Source organism: Pelodiscus sinensis, chromosome 6 (genome assembly GCF_049634645.1).
Source record: "Pelodiscus sinensis isolate JC-2024 chromosome 6, ASM4963464v1, whole genome shotgun sequence".
NCBI lineage: Eukaryota > Metazoa > Chordata > Testudines > Trionychidae > Pelodiscus > Pelodiscus sinensis.
Genome location: NC_134716.1, coordinates 20,142,799 through 20,158,721, shown reverse-complemented (window position 1 = coordinate 20,158,721; position 15,923 = coordinate 20,142,799). Strand labels below are relative to the sequence as shown.

The window sequence follows — 15,923 nt, the reverse complement described above, 5'->3', positions numbered from 1 at the left end:
GATGAACGCTTAGGTGTAAACGGTTACACGTAGTACAAGGCAACAGAGAATTAAGTGTTGTGAGTTTTCTGGTTTGTTTGAGTAAGTATGTCTATGCTGGGAAGTTTTGGCAACAAAAGTGTTATCAACATGCCATAGTCGCCAAATCATGTTTACACAGCCATACTCTGTCAACATATCATTGCTACACTGTTTGCTTTGCTCGTTTAGTCAACAGGTGAGCTATGTGGATATGTATCCCACAGTGCCTGGTGTCACATAGGCACTGAGGGAATGTGCAACGAAGTGCTAGGCATTTTGGGAACAAGAAACACATCCTGTTAGCAACCACCTTGCTTCCCAGCTCTCTCAGGGCTTCTGGATTACTTTTGCCCCATTTGAAACTGATAGTCCTTGCTATGCTGTGAGAAAGCATGGATCCAAGACTTCTCTCCCATAATGTGTTCAATGTGCTTAGGACATCATGCATTGCAGCAGAGAAGAGCTACTTATGCACTTAGTATCAGAGGAAGAAGCCTGGGATGCGGATGACAATAAGAGTGACAGGGACAGCAGTGAAGTGCCATTACATTGGGCTGTCACAGATCAGCTGTGTATAATAGAGCGTCACTTTTGGGCTAGGGAAACCAGCACTGAGTGTTGGGATCACATTGTCATACAGTATGGGCTGAAGAGCAGTGTCTACAGATCTTTTGGATGAGTAAAGCAACCTTCCTGGAGATATGTGCTGAGCTGGCTGCTGAACTGCGGTGCAACGACACCTGAATGATTTCGAGCCAGCAAAGTCATCATGTTTTGTTTAAGAAAATGTTGAAACGGCTGTTCTGAAGCTAGAGAATTGTGTTGCCATTGTTATGCTTAAAAGAAGTGCACGGGACCTTTTTCAGGTGGATAAGACAACAAGCCACATTTATTGACAATATAACAAAATAGCATATGCATTTACACACACACGCATCCTGCTGACGGAATACTTACCAGTCTGTTGCTCGGCCCGACCTATTGGCCAGATAGGTCGGGTATGAGGAAGGAGCCTGGTTCATGTCAGTCCAGACTGCTGCTCCTCTTGGTCTTGATCTTAGCAGAACAGAACCCAAAGAACCATACAAGACACCCCATTTTTTATAGGATTTTCCTCCCATGCAAGTCTATGCATTTTGCCTCATCAGGTCTTAAACAGCCATTCAGCATCACCATCAATCTTCCTATGACATGTGCTTATCGGGAAGAAGTTGTTCTCACAGTCATTTCATATATTTGACTTCCCTCAGGGGAAGAAGTTGTTCTCTCAGTCATAGATTGATGACCCCTCAGGAGTGTTATCCTTGTGACAAAAGTTGTGATTGGTTCCCTATCAAGGGGTGTTTGCCACTTGCTTCAGGATTTGACAGTGTGCCCCAGTAGTCTGTGTCTTCAGTGCGCTTTCACTTAGTTGATTATTATTTGTTGCTTCTGAGTTTCCAGTCCCTCCTCCGACCATTTGAGCATGCAGTGACCTTCACACTTATCTCTCCTAAAACATTCTCTCTCTCATTCACACAAACAATGCATTTACAGAACTGCAGCATGATACAAAGGGTACTTCTAGTCACTTTAACAACGTTACAAAGTCTTTCAACATTAAACTTCTTTCTATCTACTGCAAGGCCTTATCTAACATTAACATCACTATGTATTCCAATATTCCATCACTTCACTTTAACATGCTAACATCAAACAGAGCTGGAGCTAAGTTAACAAAGCTACCTGGCCTGTCTGAGACCTACATCTTGTATTTAAGTTTAATCCAAACCTTTTGCTAGAACATACATTTATTACAACTGACTTATTAGTTACAAAATTCCAATTCCAGTGCTACACCATTTGTGGAAGCTGGTGATTCCTGATTGCTACCACCCTGTTGCAAATCATTTTGGAGAGGGGCAGCACTTCTGCAAGTGGGCAGGGCAATACATCTCATTTTGTTGCATAGGAATGTGACTCTGGGAAATGTTGATGACCTAGTAACTGGCTTTGCTGAAATGGGCTTTCCAAACTGTGGTGGAGCAATCAATGGCTCACATAGTCCCATTATAGCACCTCCCCACTAAGCAACAGTGTACATCTATTGGAAAGGATACTTCTCCATTGTGCTTCCGGTGCTTGTGGATCACTGTGGGCATTTCACAGACAGAATGTGGAGTGGTATGGAAAGGTGTGTGATGGAGATACCTTCAGAAACAGTGGCCTGTGCAGAAAGTTGCAGGCTGGGACCTTTTTCCCAGAACATTATAGTGGGGGATGTCTAGATTTCCCCTTATAGCCCTGGCTTATGATGCCTTATATAGGGCACTTGCACAGCAATAAGAAGTGGTTCAAAAACAGGCTAACCTGATGCCACATGATTCTTCAATGTGCCTTTGGCAGATTGAAAGGTAGGGGGAGATGTTTCTATGGCAGGCTAGACCTTATGGAGGATCATATCCCCATGGTGGTGGCCGTATGGCCACTTACTTGTGTGAGTAAGGGTGATGTGTTTGCCTGTGGGTGGAGCACTGAGGCACAGTGCCTGGGCACTCAGTTTAAACAGCCAGATGTTCCTGCTGTCATAGGAGCCCATAGGGAAATGGCAGCCCTGCCAAGGAATCTCTGAGGGTATGTCTACACTTGCAGCCTATTTCGGAATAGGGCTGCAAATGTAGGCATTCGGAATTGCAAATCAAGCCCGGGATTTAAATATCCCTCGCTTGATTTGCATCTTCCCGGCCGGGTGCCATTTTTTGAAATTTATAAGCCCGGAATAACTGTCCGCGTCTACACGCGGCAGTGAAATGGGCGTTGGAAATAAAGCCCTAGTTCAAACTACCTGTTAAACCTCATTGTAGGAGGAATAACAGTAGTTCGAAATAGGGCTTTATTTCGAATGCCCGTTTCACTGCCGCGTGTAGACGCGGGCAGTTATTCCAGGCTTGTAAATTTCAAAAATGGCATCCAGTCGGGAAGATGCAAATCAAGCGCAGGATATTTAAATCCCGGCCTTGATTTGCAATTCCGAATGCCTACATTTGCAGCCCTATTCCGAAATAGGCTGTAAGTGTAGACATACTCCGAGGGAAAATAAGTACAGGTTGAACCTCTGAAATCCTGGACTATATGGTCTGGCAACATCCGTGGTCTAGAAAGGCCACAGATGTTGCTGGACCAAACAGCCCCAGAGGCCGGGAGCAGAAGCCAGCCTAAAATCCCACAGTGACTAGGAAGCCTCCTTCCTTTCTGGTATGCCTACTGGAGTTCCTTTATCTTGGCTCTGAAGAACAGGGTTTCTTGCTCATACTCCTTCTCACATAGGACTCAAGAAATGTGGCCATACCTGTCCCAATTCCCATAGGTCACTTAGCAGTTGTGATTGCACCGATTCTTCACCCCACAAACTGATAAGAACCAAAAGCTTTGGGGTGATCCATGTAGGACGGCATAGTACACACAGTAGTGCATGCTGTATGATTATTGACAGTAAGGGGAGAGGGAGGGATAAAAGCCCCTCACGGAGGTGGAAGTTTTTTGTCACCAAAACTGGGCATTTTTCGTGACTGTAGTAGCGTTGCAATGTGAATGCTCTCTGGGTTTTGTTGCCAAAAGGGTGGTTTTGGTGACAAAAGTTACCAGTGTCAACAGCCCTAAGTTGAAGAAAACCTATTGAGGTGACTTTAGAGTTAACTCAGAATGGAAAGAGTTTCTCAGCCATTTGAAAAAAATTCTCAAAATCATGCAGATACTGTCCTTGTACTTGCATAAGTCAGAAATGGTTTGTGTTTCAAACTTTGGACTTGGCAGGAGTGTAGTCCTCAAGGAATGCATACTGTGCTCAATCTGAAAAAAATAGCAGAGATATTAAAAATGAGAAGAATTCTGTTCTGTTATAGATAAAGAACAGTATATGGGCCGAGTTATCCATTCTATTTTTCACTGAGATTCTCGGTTGAATATTCTGAATAGAGCTGGGTGAAATTTTTCAGCTTTTTCATCAAAAATGCAGATATGATGTCATTGAAATATTTGCAAATGTGTGTCTGCTTCAATGAATCATTTTGCTCAGGAAATACCTTTTTAAAATCCCCCCTAATCAAAATGTTGTTTCAAAAAATTGTTTAAACAAAACATATACTGACTTTGCTGGCTTGAAATCATTTTTGTTTCAAAATTATTTTATGTTTAAAATTCAATGCATTTGAAAATGAGAAAAACATCAAAGTGAAACATTTTGATTTTGTTGAAATGAAATGTTTTTATTTTTCTAGTACTGAAAAATCCATTATTTACAGAGTTCTAATTCTGAACTCCTGCAACAATCAAACTCCCCTTGATGTCAATGAGCTGGGATTTTTGTATTATGGATTCACACTGCTGAAAAGACATCTGGATCTAGAGCTGTTTTTTGCACACACAGAAGTCCCTGATAGGGTAGTTCCGCTGTGTGGGAGGAAGAAAAAAAATTAGCAAAGCCCACATAAGGGTGTGAAGTCCCTAAGTTCCATAGGGCCCAGCTACCAGCTGCTAAGGTGCTCTGTAGCATGGATTTGGGAGTGGAGTGGAGTGGGGTTGGGGATCTGTTTTTATACCATTATCCCCTCTCCCTCCCATGTAAGTCATGAGGCAAGCTCTGAGAAGGTTGCACGGCTTCAATGCTCCTCCATGGCATTGTGAAAGGATTCCTTTCCTCCTAGCCCATGAGGAATACCCCCACGTACGGTCTGGCTGCCAGGGCTATGTGTCAGTATTAGGATCTGAGCCGAAGTGGTTGTGAAGTATAGTTATGCAGCCAGATACACACAGCTGCAAGGTCACTTATGTGTACTTAGGAGGTGTGAAAAATTACTGATGAAATTCAGGTATAGGCTTTCCGTTTCTGAAATTGCATTTATTTACTCTGTTTATAAAGTTGATGCACTTCTTCCAGAAAGTCGTTCCACATCAGGAAAGTGTTTTAGAGAAATGGAAGGAATGGGCAAAAGAAACTAATTCTAGAAATATTGATACCATCTATGAAAGAAGGATAATGATCCTTACTCTAGTTTGTAAAAGTGCTTTGAGATCTCTGGATTAAAAGTTGCAATATATAGTAAAAAACACAGTAAGTATTGTTGTGGTATTATTATTAATGTGGGGGTATTTTTCTTTTTGGACACAGGAGCTGTGAAGGGCGAAACATTAAATACAGAACATGCAGCAATGTGGTAAGTGAATCTTACTTGTGATTGCACTACTAACAACATTTATTTATAATTAATATAATGATGGGAAATAAATGCATAATAAAATTGGATGGTAGTGCTAATAATATAGCAATTTAAAACTAATGCTGGTGTCATGGGAATACTGGTATGTATCTTGCCATTTCTAGAGCTAATCTGGGGCATGATAGAACTAGCATTGATCCAGCCATGATTATTTACTTCCTTTATAAAACGGACCAAGCCTGTGAAGCAAGGAATGAATTCACCATTCTGTATAGCTAGTTTTGTGAAGCAAGGGCCATCCCATACTAGTCCTTACTATGGTAAAACTCTTAGGACTTAAATAGGAGTTTTTCTGGCTGAAGGACTGAGCCCTTGTACTATGCCAAGAATTGTCAAAATTCCAAAGATCAGCATGAATTTCATTGGTACAAATGGAAATTAAAACTAGTCATGTATTTGGACACATTTTCACACCTCCCGGAGCCAGATGGAGAGGCCTGATTTGGTTTGTGTTTTTCACAGAGCACAGTTCACAAAGAATCAGTCATTTCTGCATAGCTCTAGCAACCCCATATAAGAAGAGTTATTGTCCTTTTTGCCTCTCACTCCTGCTTCATTCAAAAATTGTGCAACTCTGGGGGTATTCTTTGGGTCACTGAAATCTTCCTTCAGTCTAGACATATGCTGCACTCACTGACAACAAGTCGAGTAGCCAGTAAAGAAGCCTGCCTGCTGCTTTGTAGGCCGTTTTCCAACAGAGAGGCACTTAGTCTACACCAGGACACTGAGGAGGGCAGGAAGGTTAATTTGTGTCAGTCAAACCACATACAGTAGCTTCATGGAACAGGACATGGAACAAAGGGAAGAGATACTGTTGAGGCTGATAGGCCTAAAATTAAACCCAGCAGCTTTAGTTTGGTTTTCAAGTCCATGTACATGTCAACTCTTGTCCCTGCCTGCTTGGTTCCCGTAAGCATTGAGGGGAAACAAAATGCACTAAGAACCTACTCTGCATAGGTTTGCTGAAGTTGAATCATCCTTCTGAGAAGCTGTGGCTTTATGTCAATTAACCCCCTGGTTTTGGTATTGCTGAGCTTATTTTCTAAGAAGATTATTTTTTTTTTGGTTAGGTTCAGGTTTAGGTCTGTTGGCCTAAATGGTTTCTCTTCAGAGTAAAAGCTTCTTTAGTTTTGCCTGGCTCCAAACTTCTTATCATGTTAGCAATGTAAAATTCCCTTGTTTAATCAACACCAATTAACCAATCCAAGCCCCACTAAAGTCAGAGAGAGTTTTGGTTTTGATTTAAGTGTGACCAGAATTTCACCTCTAATGTCTGCCAATTGGAGGGAGGAGGAGTGGGGGGCAAAGGGAACAGCTGCTCTGGGGCTCAGTTATTTAAAAGGGCCCATGGCTCCTGGCTGCTACCACTGTGGCTGCATCCCTTTAAATCACCACCAGAGTCCCACGCAGCATTACCTGGGTGATGCTGAAGGGCTGGCAGAGGGAAGTTAGCACTGCCCCTTCTACCAGAAGCCACACCCCTTTCACTAGAGGCCATGCCCTCCCATCCCCTGACTAGCAAATCTGTCAGCCACCCTTATGTGTGAACTCCAACATGAACTTAGGGTACAATGCTGAATTTTGCTCCTTTCTTCACTTACTCTCAGTAAATAGGTTTTTGCAGCACTAGCACTACTAGAAACAAACCTAATTGGACCTTCTAGATTCAGGTCTTATTATACTCAGACATCCACCATGCTTACTTTTCACCACCTGGATGGTCCTAATACATCACTGGAATGCTCAGCATACTTGATCAACTAGAAACAGTTCCCAAATAGTCATGTATTTAAAGAAGAATCCCAATAACCTCTGTAGAGTGGGTAAAATTGTTTTTCGTGTTCCTTTTTACCATTTTGAATCATTTTAACAGGTTGAGATGTATTCCCTATGTAGTTGTGGTAGTAGGGCATCACTAGTGTCTTTTAGAATAGTAAGAGTCATCTGTTTCTTTTGAACTATACTTTCTGTATTTGCATGCACAATTATCATCTAATAATTGGTCTACAAATCCAATAGCCAGTATACAGATGGCTAGATAACCCTACAACGTACTTGTGTATCAGAGCACAGGAACCTAGACACATAGTTGCATGTGCATTTTTTGCTCAAAAATCTCAAATATCCAGTTTTGAAAAATCTGGAAAACAGAAGGCACTCTCCTGGATGAACTTCTTCATTATTTTTACACTTGGAAAGATTCCTTTCTGATTCTTGCAGAGATCAACTTAAGCACAAGCTTAGATTACCACTACATTAGCATGGATAACTACTGTACTAATGGTATAACTGGACATAAAATTATACAGTCTTTTTATTTGCTGCAGAGTGTAGCAGTCTCTCTGAGCTCACGTGCCTTTGTTTATATGACTGTTCTCTCCCGGAGAAGGGCAGTTATAAATGTTAAAAGCAAATGCTTTATTTGGGGGATGAAATTATAGAACTGGAAGTGTACTTCTTGGAGTTTGGCAATGAATACGTTTTCACAGACATTATCATTTGTGGGATTTTTGCCGCAGCTGTTTTTAATTCATCCTGAAATTAGATTACAGGAGGGAAAAGTAGAACGAGAAAAGGGAGAGGAGAGGGAAAAGGTGCATCTGTTCCTTCAGTGACCTGTTACCCAGTCACAGATGGGGTCTGTGAGAGAGGTTGGCACTGTTATCTAGAAAGCTTTTGAACAGTCTCGTAAAGGAATACATCTGATTTGGCATACCAGCCTTATATTGATCAGACACTACAAATAGTATGAATATGAAGCCACATGTGTAAATACTGAAGTAGGAATGAGAGAATCTGAAAATGATTTGGGTTCTTAATTACTTTAGAAACATCTTTATATACATATTAATATTGATTCCAAATATGGTTCCAACCATTGTAGAAATTCTGGTGGGGGGGGGGGGGGGCGGGAGAGAACTCAGTTGGTTTTCTTTAGAAAATTATTCTGAACACAATAAAACATGTTTTGATAACTATGCATCTTACATATGAAAAATAAAAGTTTTAAAAGTAACTCTTTGGGTGGAATTTTGGAGCTGGATTCATTTGCAATATTGTACTCTGGACAGATTATAAATGATTTTTTTTTCTTTTGAGCTGGTGAATTGTCATTTCTTCCCTCTCAGCCACCATATTCTCTCCTATTGATCCTGTTAAGGCCATCATTTAACCTCTCATTCACCCTTTCAGTCTGCCTCTTCCTCACCAACCTTTCACCTTGCTTTCCACTGCTTTCTTGTCTCACTCAAACATCTGTCTCCAAAATTCAAACAGTTTTGCACAGTTGAAAATGTTCAGATTTGTCACTGATACTTTTTCTTTTGACACACTGCTTCTTGGATACAGTGATAAGCACTTGAGCTAATCTGCCACTCTATCTTGTTGGGTTCATATTTCCCATACAACCATGCCAGTATGTTACAACATATTGAAAAAAATGTTCCCAGCCATTTGAACACCACAAATAAGGCTCTACTTATGGTGTTTTCCTCAAATGAAAATAAGCTGTGGCAGAAATCTTACAAAATGCCTACATTTATAATACCTTTTAGATCAGTTATACAGACCCAAGATTGAACCTATGGATATTAGTCCAATCCAAACCACCAAATCTTGTGAGCATCGCCCATAATCACTTCCCCTTAAATCTGACCTTCTCTGTTTCAATACATTACACATACATTTTTAACTGTGCACGTAATTAACCAATGGAAGATTTGGTGGAGTCTCCATGACCATCAATGACAATTTTTAAATCTCCTCTGTTGCAGCTGATTCCTCTCTCATTGCTTGTATTTCAGGTTATGTCTATAGAAATATAGACATAACCTGGGGCAGGCAGCAACAATTCATGAGCACATCTATAGCTTCCTTGTCCACAGAAAGAGTAAAGCATTGTGGGTATGCATCCCACAGTGCCTTGCATCACTTGCACTCTCTAAACCCTGTGGGAATGCACAGTGTAAATGCTAGGCATGTTTGGAACGTGAAAAATGTCCTGTCAGACACCTCTTTTCTTCCCATAAGCCGTGGAACTGATTCAATAAACTGTTATGTCAGATGCTATACAGAATAGCCCAGTTAGCCTTTTTTTTCTCTTTTTTTTTTTTAACAAAGGAAAAGCTCAATCTACAGTAAATCTCTCTTGGCCTCTGAAAATATACAAGTATCTATACTGTAAACTTTTTAAAGACTCCACAACTACTTCCACCTTATAACAACCTAGATATGATCTTTTACATTTCACCCCCTAAATAAACTTTTAAAAGCCTGACCCTCTTTTCTCCAGTGTAATCTGATCTACCTATCGCCATCAAGGGACATCTGGGATTCATCTTATCTTTTCCACTGGCTCATTGATTAATATAAAGTGTTTTGAATGGGATTCAATATGGCAGAATTCCATGGACCTTATGAATTACAATAGGGGCAAATAAGAGGTCAGATTTAAAAAAAAAAAGATTTGGAGAGGAGAGAGTGAGTGAAGCCTTAATAGTGCAATCAGGATTAGGTGCTTAAGAGGTGAGGATGAAACTTTGGTGTTTATTTAAAAATAGTATGTTTCATACACCTAAGGGACTTTTGAGTCATTTTTGTAGCAAAGACAGTTTTTGCAGGGATAGAGACAATCTTGATCTGACAGGAAGAACCGAGTTTATAGACATCCTGCATTGACTCCGTTGGTCAGAAATATTCCACAAATCTTTGCACACTGATGGTCATGGAACTGCCTTCCCCACTTAGCACAGTGACACTAGGCAAAGTTAATTCTGGAGCCTTTTTATTAATTCTGGACTTTTGCCTGCCCTGAGAAGTCTTAATGAGGAGGGAAGAGCAGAAGAAAGGAGACTTAATTTGAATGAGTCTTCCATCCTATGCAGCTCTTTCTGATTCTCCAGGGAGAGGAAAAGCCTTTATGCCCTTCTAGCTGACTTACCAGCACTTCCCAGGTCCAGCCAAGGAAGCGGGGGGGGGGGGGGGGGCGGGTAGGGTGCTTGTGGGGGGGACAGCTTGGGAACCGTGGCTGGGTTGGGAGCCCAGGCCAGGGCTGGGGGAGTTGGGGCCATGCTGGGTTCCCTCGCTGACACTCCCTGAGGTGGTGCGCCCTGAGGCACAGAGGGTGGAGGAGGCTGCACAGTCCTCCCCTGGGCCAGCACTCTAGGGCCTGACCAGGGCGTGGGGGGGGCTAAGAGAAGGGGGTACCTCACAGGCCTTCCTCGGGCTGGTGCTGCCTGGGCCTGGGGTGGGGGATGGGATAGCAGGGAGGTGCTCCCCAGGACTGACCAGGAGCCTGACCTTTGGGGTGGGAGGATAGAGGGGGGCACCCAGTGGGTGCTCCTCAGGCCAAGGCTTGGGTTTGGAAGGGAAGAGGGATGGCCCTGCTGGCATTCCCTGTGGTAGAGGAAAAGGGGGCACACAGGCTAGACCACAGCATTCATGCTGGGTGTTCTAGCAGTGCAAGGTGGGGGGGGGTCACTGGTGGGTTCTGTGGGGGGCAGCTGGGGCTAGGATGATGGCAAGATGGCAGAGCCCATCCTCAGCTGGCCACTCCATTGGTGGTACGGCTCTCCCCAGTGGTGACTGTGACGATTCCGTCCCTCCTCTTTCCCCACCCCCGCCCCTCCCCGTGTTATGGAAAACTATCAAATTCCAGGCACTTCCTGTTTTCCTGGAACAACCAGCTTTTCCCCCAACCAACAAGGGTATTTTCTAAACCCCTCCCCCCCCAGCTCTCTCCCTGCCACTAGGGACATTTTCTCTCCCTTCCACCCCCACCGCCCAGATTCCCCTCCAACTGCCTGGGGCACTTTTTCTCTCCCCAGCTCCCACCACCCTGGCTGTCAGGAACGTTTTCTTTCCCCCCACCCCCCCTTGCCTCCCCCCTTCCCACGCAGCTGCCAGGAACGTTTTCTCTCCTCCCAACTGCCCTCCCCAGCTGCCAAGTTCATTTTCTTCCCCCCTCCCCCAGGTACTCTTTGGCAACTGTGGACATTTCCTTTCATCTCATTTCCCCCACTCCCTCCCCACACACACACTAGGCTGCCAGGGGGCATTTTTTCTCACCCCAATCCTCTCTCTCCCCAGCTGCTGGAGCCTTTTCTCTCCCCCCGCTTCCCCTCCCTCAGCTGCCATGGGGCTTTTCTTTCCCCCACCAGCTCCAGTCCAGCTGCTATGGGGCTTTTCTCCCTCCCCCACCTCCCTACAGATCTCATGGGGCTTTTCTTTTCCCCCCACCCTGCTCCAGCTGCCATGGGGCTTTTCTCTCTCCCCCAGCCCTCCTTGAGCTTCCATGGGGTTTTTCTTTGCTCTCACCCCCACCCCGCTGTGGCTGCCAGGGTCCTTTTCTCTCCCTCCCAAACCCCTCCCCCAGCTACCAGGGGACTGGTCTCCCCCTCCCTCCCCCCCCCCCCCCCCCCAGCCATCAGGGGCCTTCTCCCTCTGGCACTTGTAGCTGAGAGCCAGGAGGGGGAAAAGGGTTTAGGGCAGGGGGGCTACTTATTTGGTCTGCTGGCAGGCAAGATGGGCCGGGCTCTCCCTTGGTTCAGCTGCCCCCAGTGGACACTTTGTAGGTTAACTTTAAAAACATGGTTTTAAAGTGCTAGTACACAAATGCTAGGAGTCTGACTAATAAGATGAGTGAACTAGAGTACCTCGTATTAAATGAGGAGATAAACATAATAGGCATCACTGAAACCTGGTGGAATGAGGAAAATCTGTGGGACACAATCATACCGGGATATAAAATATATAGAAAGGATAGAGCAGGCTGGGTGGGTGGCGGAGTGGCACTGTATGTGAAAGATAATGTAGAATCAAATGAAATAAAAATATTAAGTGAATCAGCATGTTCCATAGAATCGCTATGGATAGAAATTCCATGCTCCAATAATAAGAAATTAGCAGTAGGGATATATTACCGACCACCTGACCAGGACAGCGATACTGACATAGAAATGCTGAGGGAGATTAGAGAGGCTACCAAAATAAAGAACTCTATAATAATGGGGGATTTTAATTACCCCCATATTGACTGGATACATGTCACCTCAGGAAGAGAAGCAGAGATAAAATTTCTCAATGGCTTAAATGATTGCTTCTTGGAGCAGCTAGTGCAGGAACCCACAAGGGGAGAGGCAATTCTCGATTTAGTCCTGAGTGGAGTGCAGGATCAGGTCCAGGATATAACCATTACAGGACCAATTGGGAATAGTGACCATAATATAATAACATTCAACATTCCTGTGGTGGGAAGAACACCTCAGCAGTCCAGCACCCTGGCATTTAATTTCAAAAAGGGGAATTATGCAAAAATGAGGAGGTTAGTTAAACAGAAATTAAAAGGCACAGTGACTAGAGCCAAATCCCTGAAAGCTGCATGGAAACTTTTTAAAGACACCATAATAGAGGCCCAACTTAAATGTATATCCCAAATTAAAAAACATAGCAAGAGACTTAAAAAAGAGTCACCGTGGCTTAACCACCAAGTAAAAGAAGCAGTGAGGGACAAAAAGGTATCTTTTAAGAAGTGGAAATCCAATCCTAGTGAGATAAATAGAAAGGAACATAAACACTGTCAAATCAAGTGTAAACATGTAATAAGAAAAGCAATAAAAGATTTTGAGGAACAGCTAGCCAAAAACTCAAAAAGAAATAACAAAATGTTTTTTAAGTACATTAGAAGCAGGAAGCCTGCTAAAAAACCTGTGGGTCCCCTAGATGATCGAACTATAGAAGGAGCAATCAAGGACGATAAAACCATTGCGGAGAAACTAAATGATTTCTTTGCTTCAGTCTTCACGGCTGAGGACGTTGGGGAGATTCCTGAATCTGCACCGTCCTTTGTGGGTGATGAATCTGAGGAACTGTCCCGGATTGAAGTGTCATTAGAGGAGGTTTTGGAACAAATAGAAAAACTTAATGTTAACAAATCTCCGAGATCGGATGGCATTCATCCAAGGGTTCTAAAAGAACTTATATGGGAAATTGCTGAGCTATTATCTGTGGTTTGTAACCTATCCTTTAAATCGCCTTCCGTACCTAATGACTGGAAGGTAGCCAACGTGACACCAATATTTAAAAAGGGCTCTAGAGGTGATCCTGGCAATTACAAACCAGTAAGTCTAACTTCAGTACCGGGCAAATTAGTCGAAACAATAGTAAAGAATAAAATTGTGAAGCACGTAGAAGAACATAATTTGTTGGACAAAAGTCAACATGGTTTCTGTAAAGGGAAATCCTGTCTTACTAATCTGTTAGAGTTCTTTGAAGGGGTTAACAGACATGCGGACAAGGGGGATCTAGGAGATATAGTATACTTAGATTTTCAGAAAGCCTTTGACAAGGTCGCTCACCAAAGGCTCTTGTGTAAATTACATGGCCATGGGATAAGAGGGGAGGTCCTTTCTTGGATTGAGAACTGGTTAAAAGACAGGAAACAAAGGGTAGGAATAAATGGTCAGTTTTCAGATTGGAGAGGGGTAACTAGTGGTGTACCCCAAGGGTCAGTCCTGGGACCAATCCTTTTCAACTTATTCATAAATGATCTGGAGAAAGGGATAAGCAGTGAGGTAGTAAAGTTTGCAGATGATACCAAACTGTTTAGGATAGTCAAGACAGAAGCAGACTGTGAGGGACTCCAAAAAGATCTCACCAAACTGAGTGATTGGGCAACAAAATGGCAAATTAAATTTAATGTGGATAAGTGTAAAGTAATGCACATCGGGAAAAATAACCCCAACTATACGTACAGTATGATGGGGACTAATTTGGCTACGACAAATCAGGAAAGAGATCTTGGAGTTATCGTGGACAGTTCTCTGAAAACTTCCACACAGAGTGCAGCGGCGGTCAAAAAGGCAAATAGGATGCTAGGAATTATTAGGAAAGGGATAGAAAATAAGACCCAGAATATCTTACTGCCCCTGTATAAAACTATGGTACGCCCACAATTGGGGGGGAGGTAAGGAGAGGGAGTGGAGAAGGGTAGGGGAAGGGGGTGGGGAAGGGTAGGGGACGGGTGAGAGTAGTCTGGGGAGACCCAGGCGACCCTACTACGGGGCTTGGGCAAACATGTCCACCAGGGCCTCTCTGATGCGCACCGCATCCTGGCACACCTGGCGGACGGCAGCTGTGTCGGGCTGTTCCAAGGTCTGTGCCTCGGCTGCCATCCATGCAGGGAGGAAGGCCTCCCCACTGCGCTCCACAATGTTGTGGAGCACACAGCACGCGGCCAGGACCTCCGTTGCATTCTGCTCACCCATCTTGAGACGGGTGAGCAAGCAACGGAAGTGGGCCTTTAAACGTCCAAAGGCCAGCTCCACTGGGTTTCGGACCCGGTTGAGGCGGTCGTTGAACTGGGCCCGGTTCTGGTCTGGCTGCCCCGTGTAGGGCCGCATTAGCCAGGGCATCAGGGGGTAGGCCGCATCCCCAACGACGCAGATGGGCATAGGCACATCCCCGACAGTCAAGTCCCGCCGGGGGAAGTAGGTGCCCGCCTCCAACCTGCGAAACAGTTCTGAGTTCCGGAGGATGCGGGTGTCGTGTGCCCGGCCGAACCAGCCCCCATAAATGTCCACGAAGCAGCCCCTGTGGTCCACGAGGGCCTGCAGAACGATGGAGCAGTACCCCTTTCGGTTCATGAAATGGCCTGCTCGATACTCCGGGACCCGTATGGGGATGTGGGTGGGGTCCAGGGCTCCCCCACAATTGGGGAACCCGAGGGCAGCGAAGCCGGCCATGGTATCATCCACGTAGCGCAGGCAGATGATTCGCGGGAGCAGGACGTCGTTGATGGTGTGGACAACCTGCAGAAGGGTGCAGAGAAACACAAGGGAACACATCACATATGGCAGGGATGAGTGTGCGCTCCCTTGGGCCCCTCCTTGATTCCCTCTGTCCTCACACACACGCACACACACACACACACACACACACACACACACACACACACACACACCAGGGCCCCCCTCGCCGCACGCCCCCCCCCACCGGGCCTGTGCAAGGGAGGGGCGGCCCAAACCCCTGGGCGACCCATCTGGGAGTCTTGGCTGTCCCTGGGCCTGGAGTGCAGCACCCTCCCCCCATCCCACTCCCCCTGGGACTTACCTCCACGACGATCACTCTGACGGTTGATCTTCCCACCCCAAACTGCTGGGCCACCGAGCGGTAGCTGTCCGGTGTGGCCAGCTTCCAGAGCACGATGGTGACCCTCTTCTTCACGGGGATGGGTGCCCGCAGCCGGGTGGTGGCTCTCTGCAGCGCGGGGGTGAGCCAGGTGCACAGCTGCAGGAAGGTCCGCTTTCTCATTCGGAAATTCCGGATCCACTGGTGGTCGTCCCATAGTCTGAGGACCACCCGGTCCCACCAGTTGATGCTGCTCTCCAAACTCCAGACGGGCCGGTCTACGGTTGGGTGCTGATGCCACACAGTTGCCAGGGCCTCCCTGGTGAGGGAGTCTAAGGCAATCTCTGCCTCCTGGTCCATGAACAGCATGGTACCGGCCTGCAGCAGGAGCCGCAGCCACCTGTACAGCCCTAACAGGGGCCCGACCAGGCACATGGCCACCCGTGGCTCCATAGCAGACAGAGCAGGGCAGGAAAAAAAAAACGCAGGCAAAAGCAGTTGGGGGCCAAAGGGTGGTGTCCC

The 15,923-nt window shown here is 45.3% G+C and overlaps 1 protein-coding gene across 10 annotated transcripts in view; it reads left to right on the top strand.

The window, feature by feature from the left end:
• Nucleotides 1–15,923, top strand: part of ADAMTSL1 (ADAMTS like 1) — a 707,788-nt gene that overhangs the window by 461,625 nt on the left and 230,240 nt on the right. For all 10 annotated transcript variants that reach the window (XR_012904618.1, XM_075931513.1, XM_075931510.1 and 7 more), the window contains one exon: nt 5,168–5,213. Coding sequence is in view for 9 of the 10 variants with exons in the window: in XM_075931513.1 (XP_075787628.1) it covers nt 5,168–5,213 (46 nt within the window). In the remaining variant the exon portion in view is untranslated. The remainder of the gene's footprint in view (nt 1–5,167; nt 5,214–15,923) is intronic.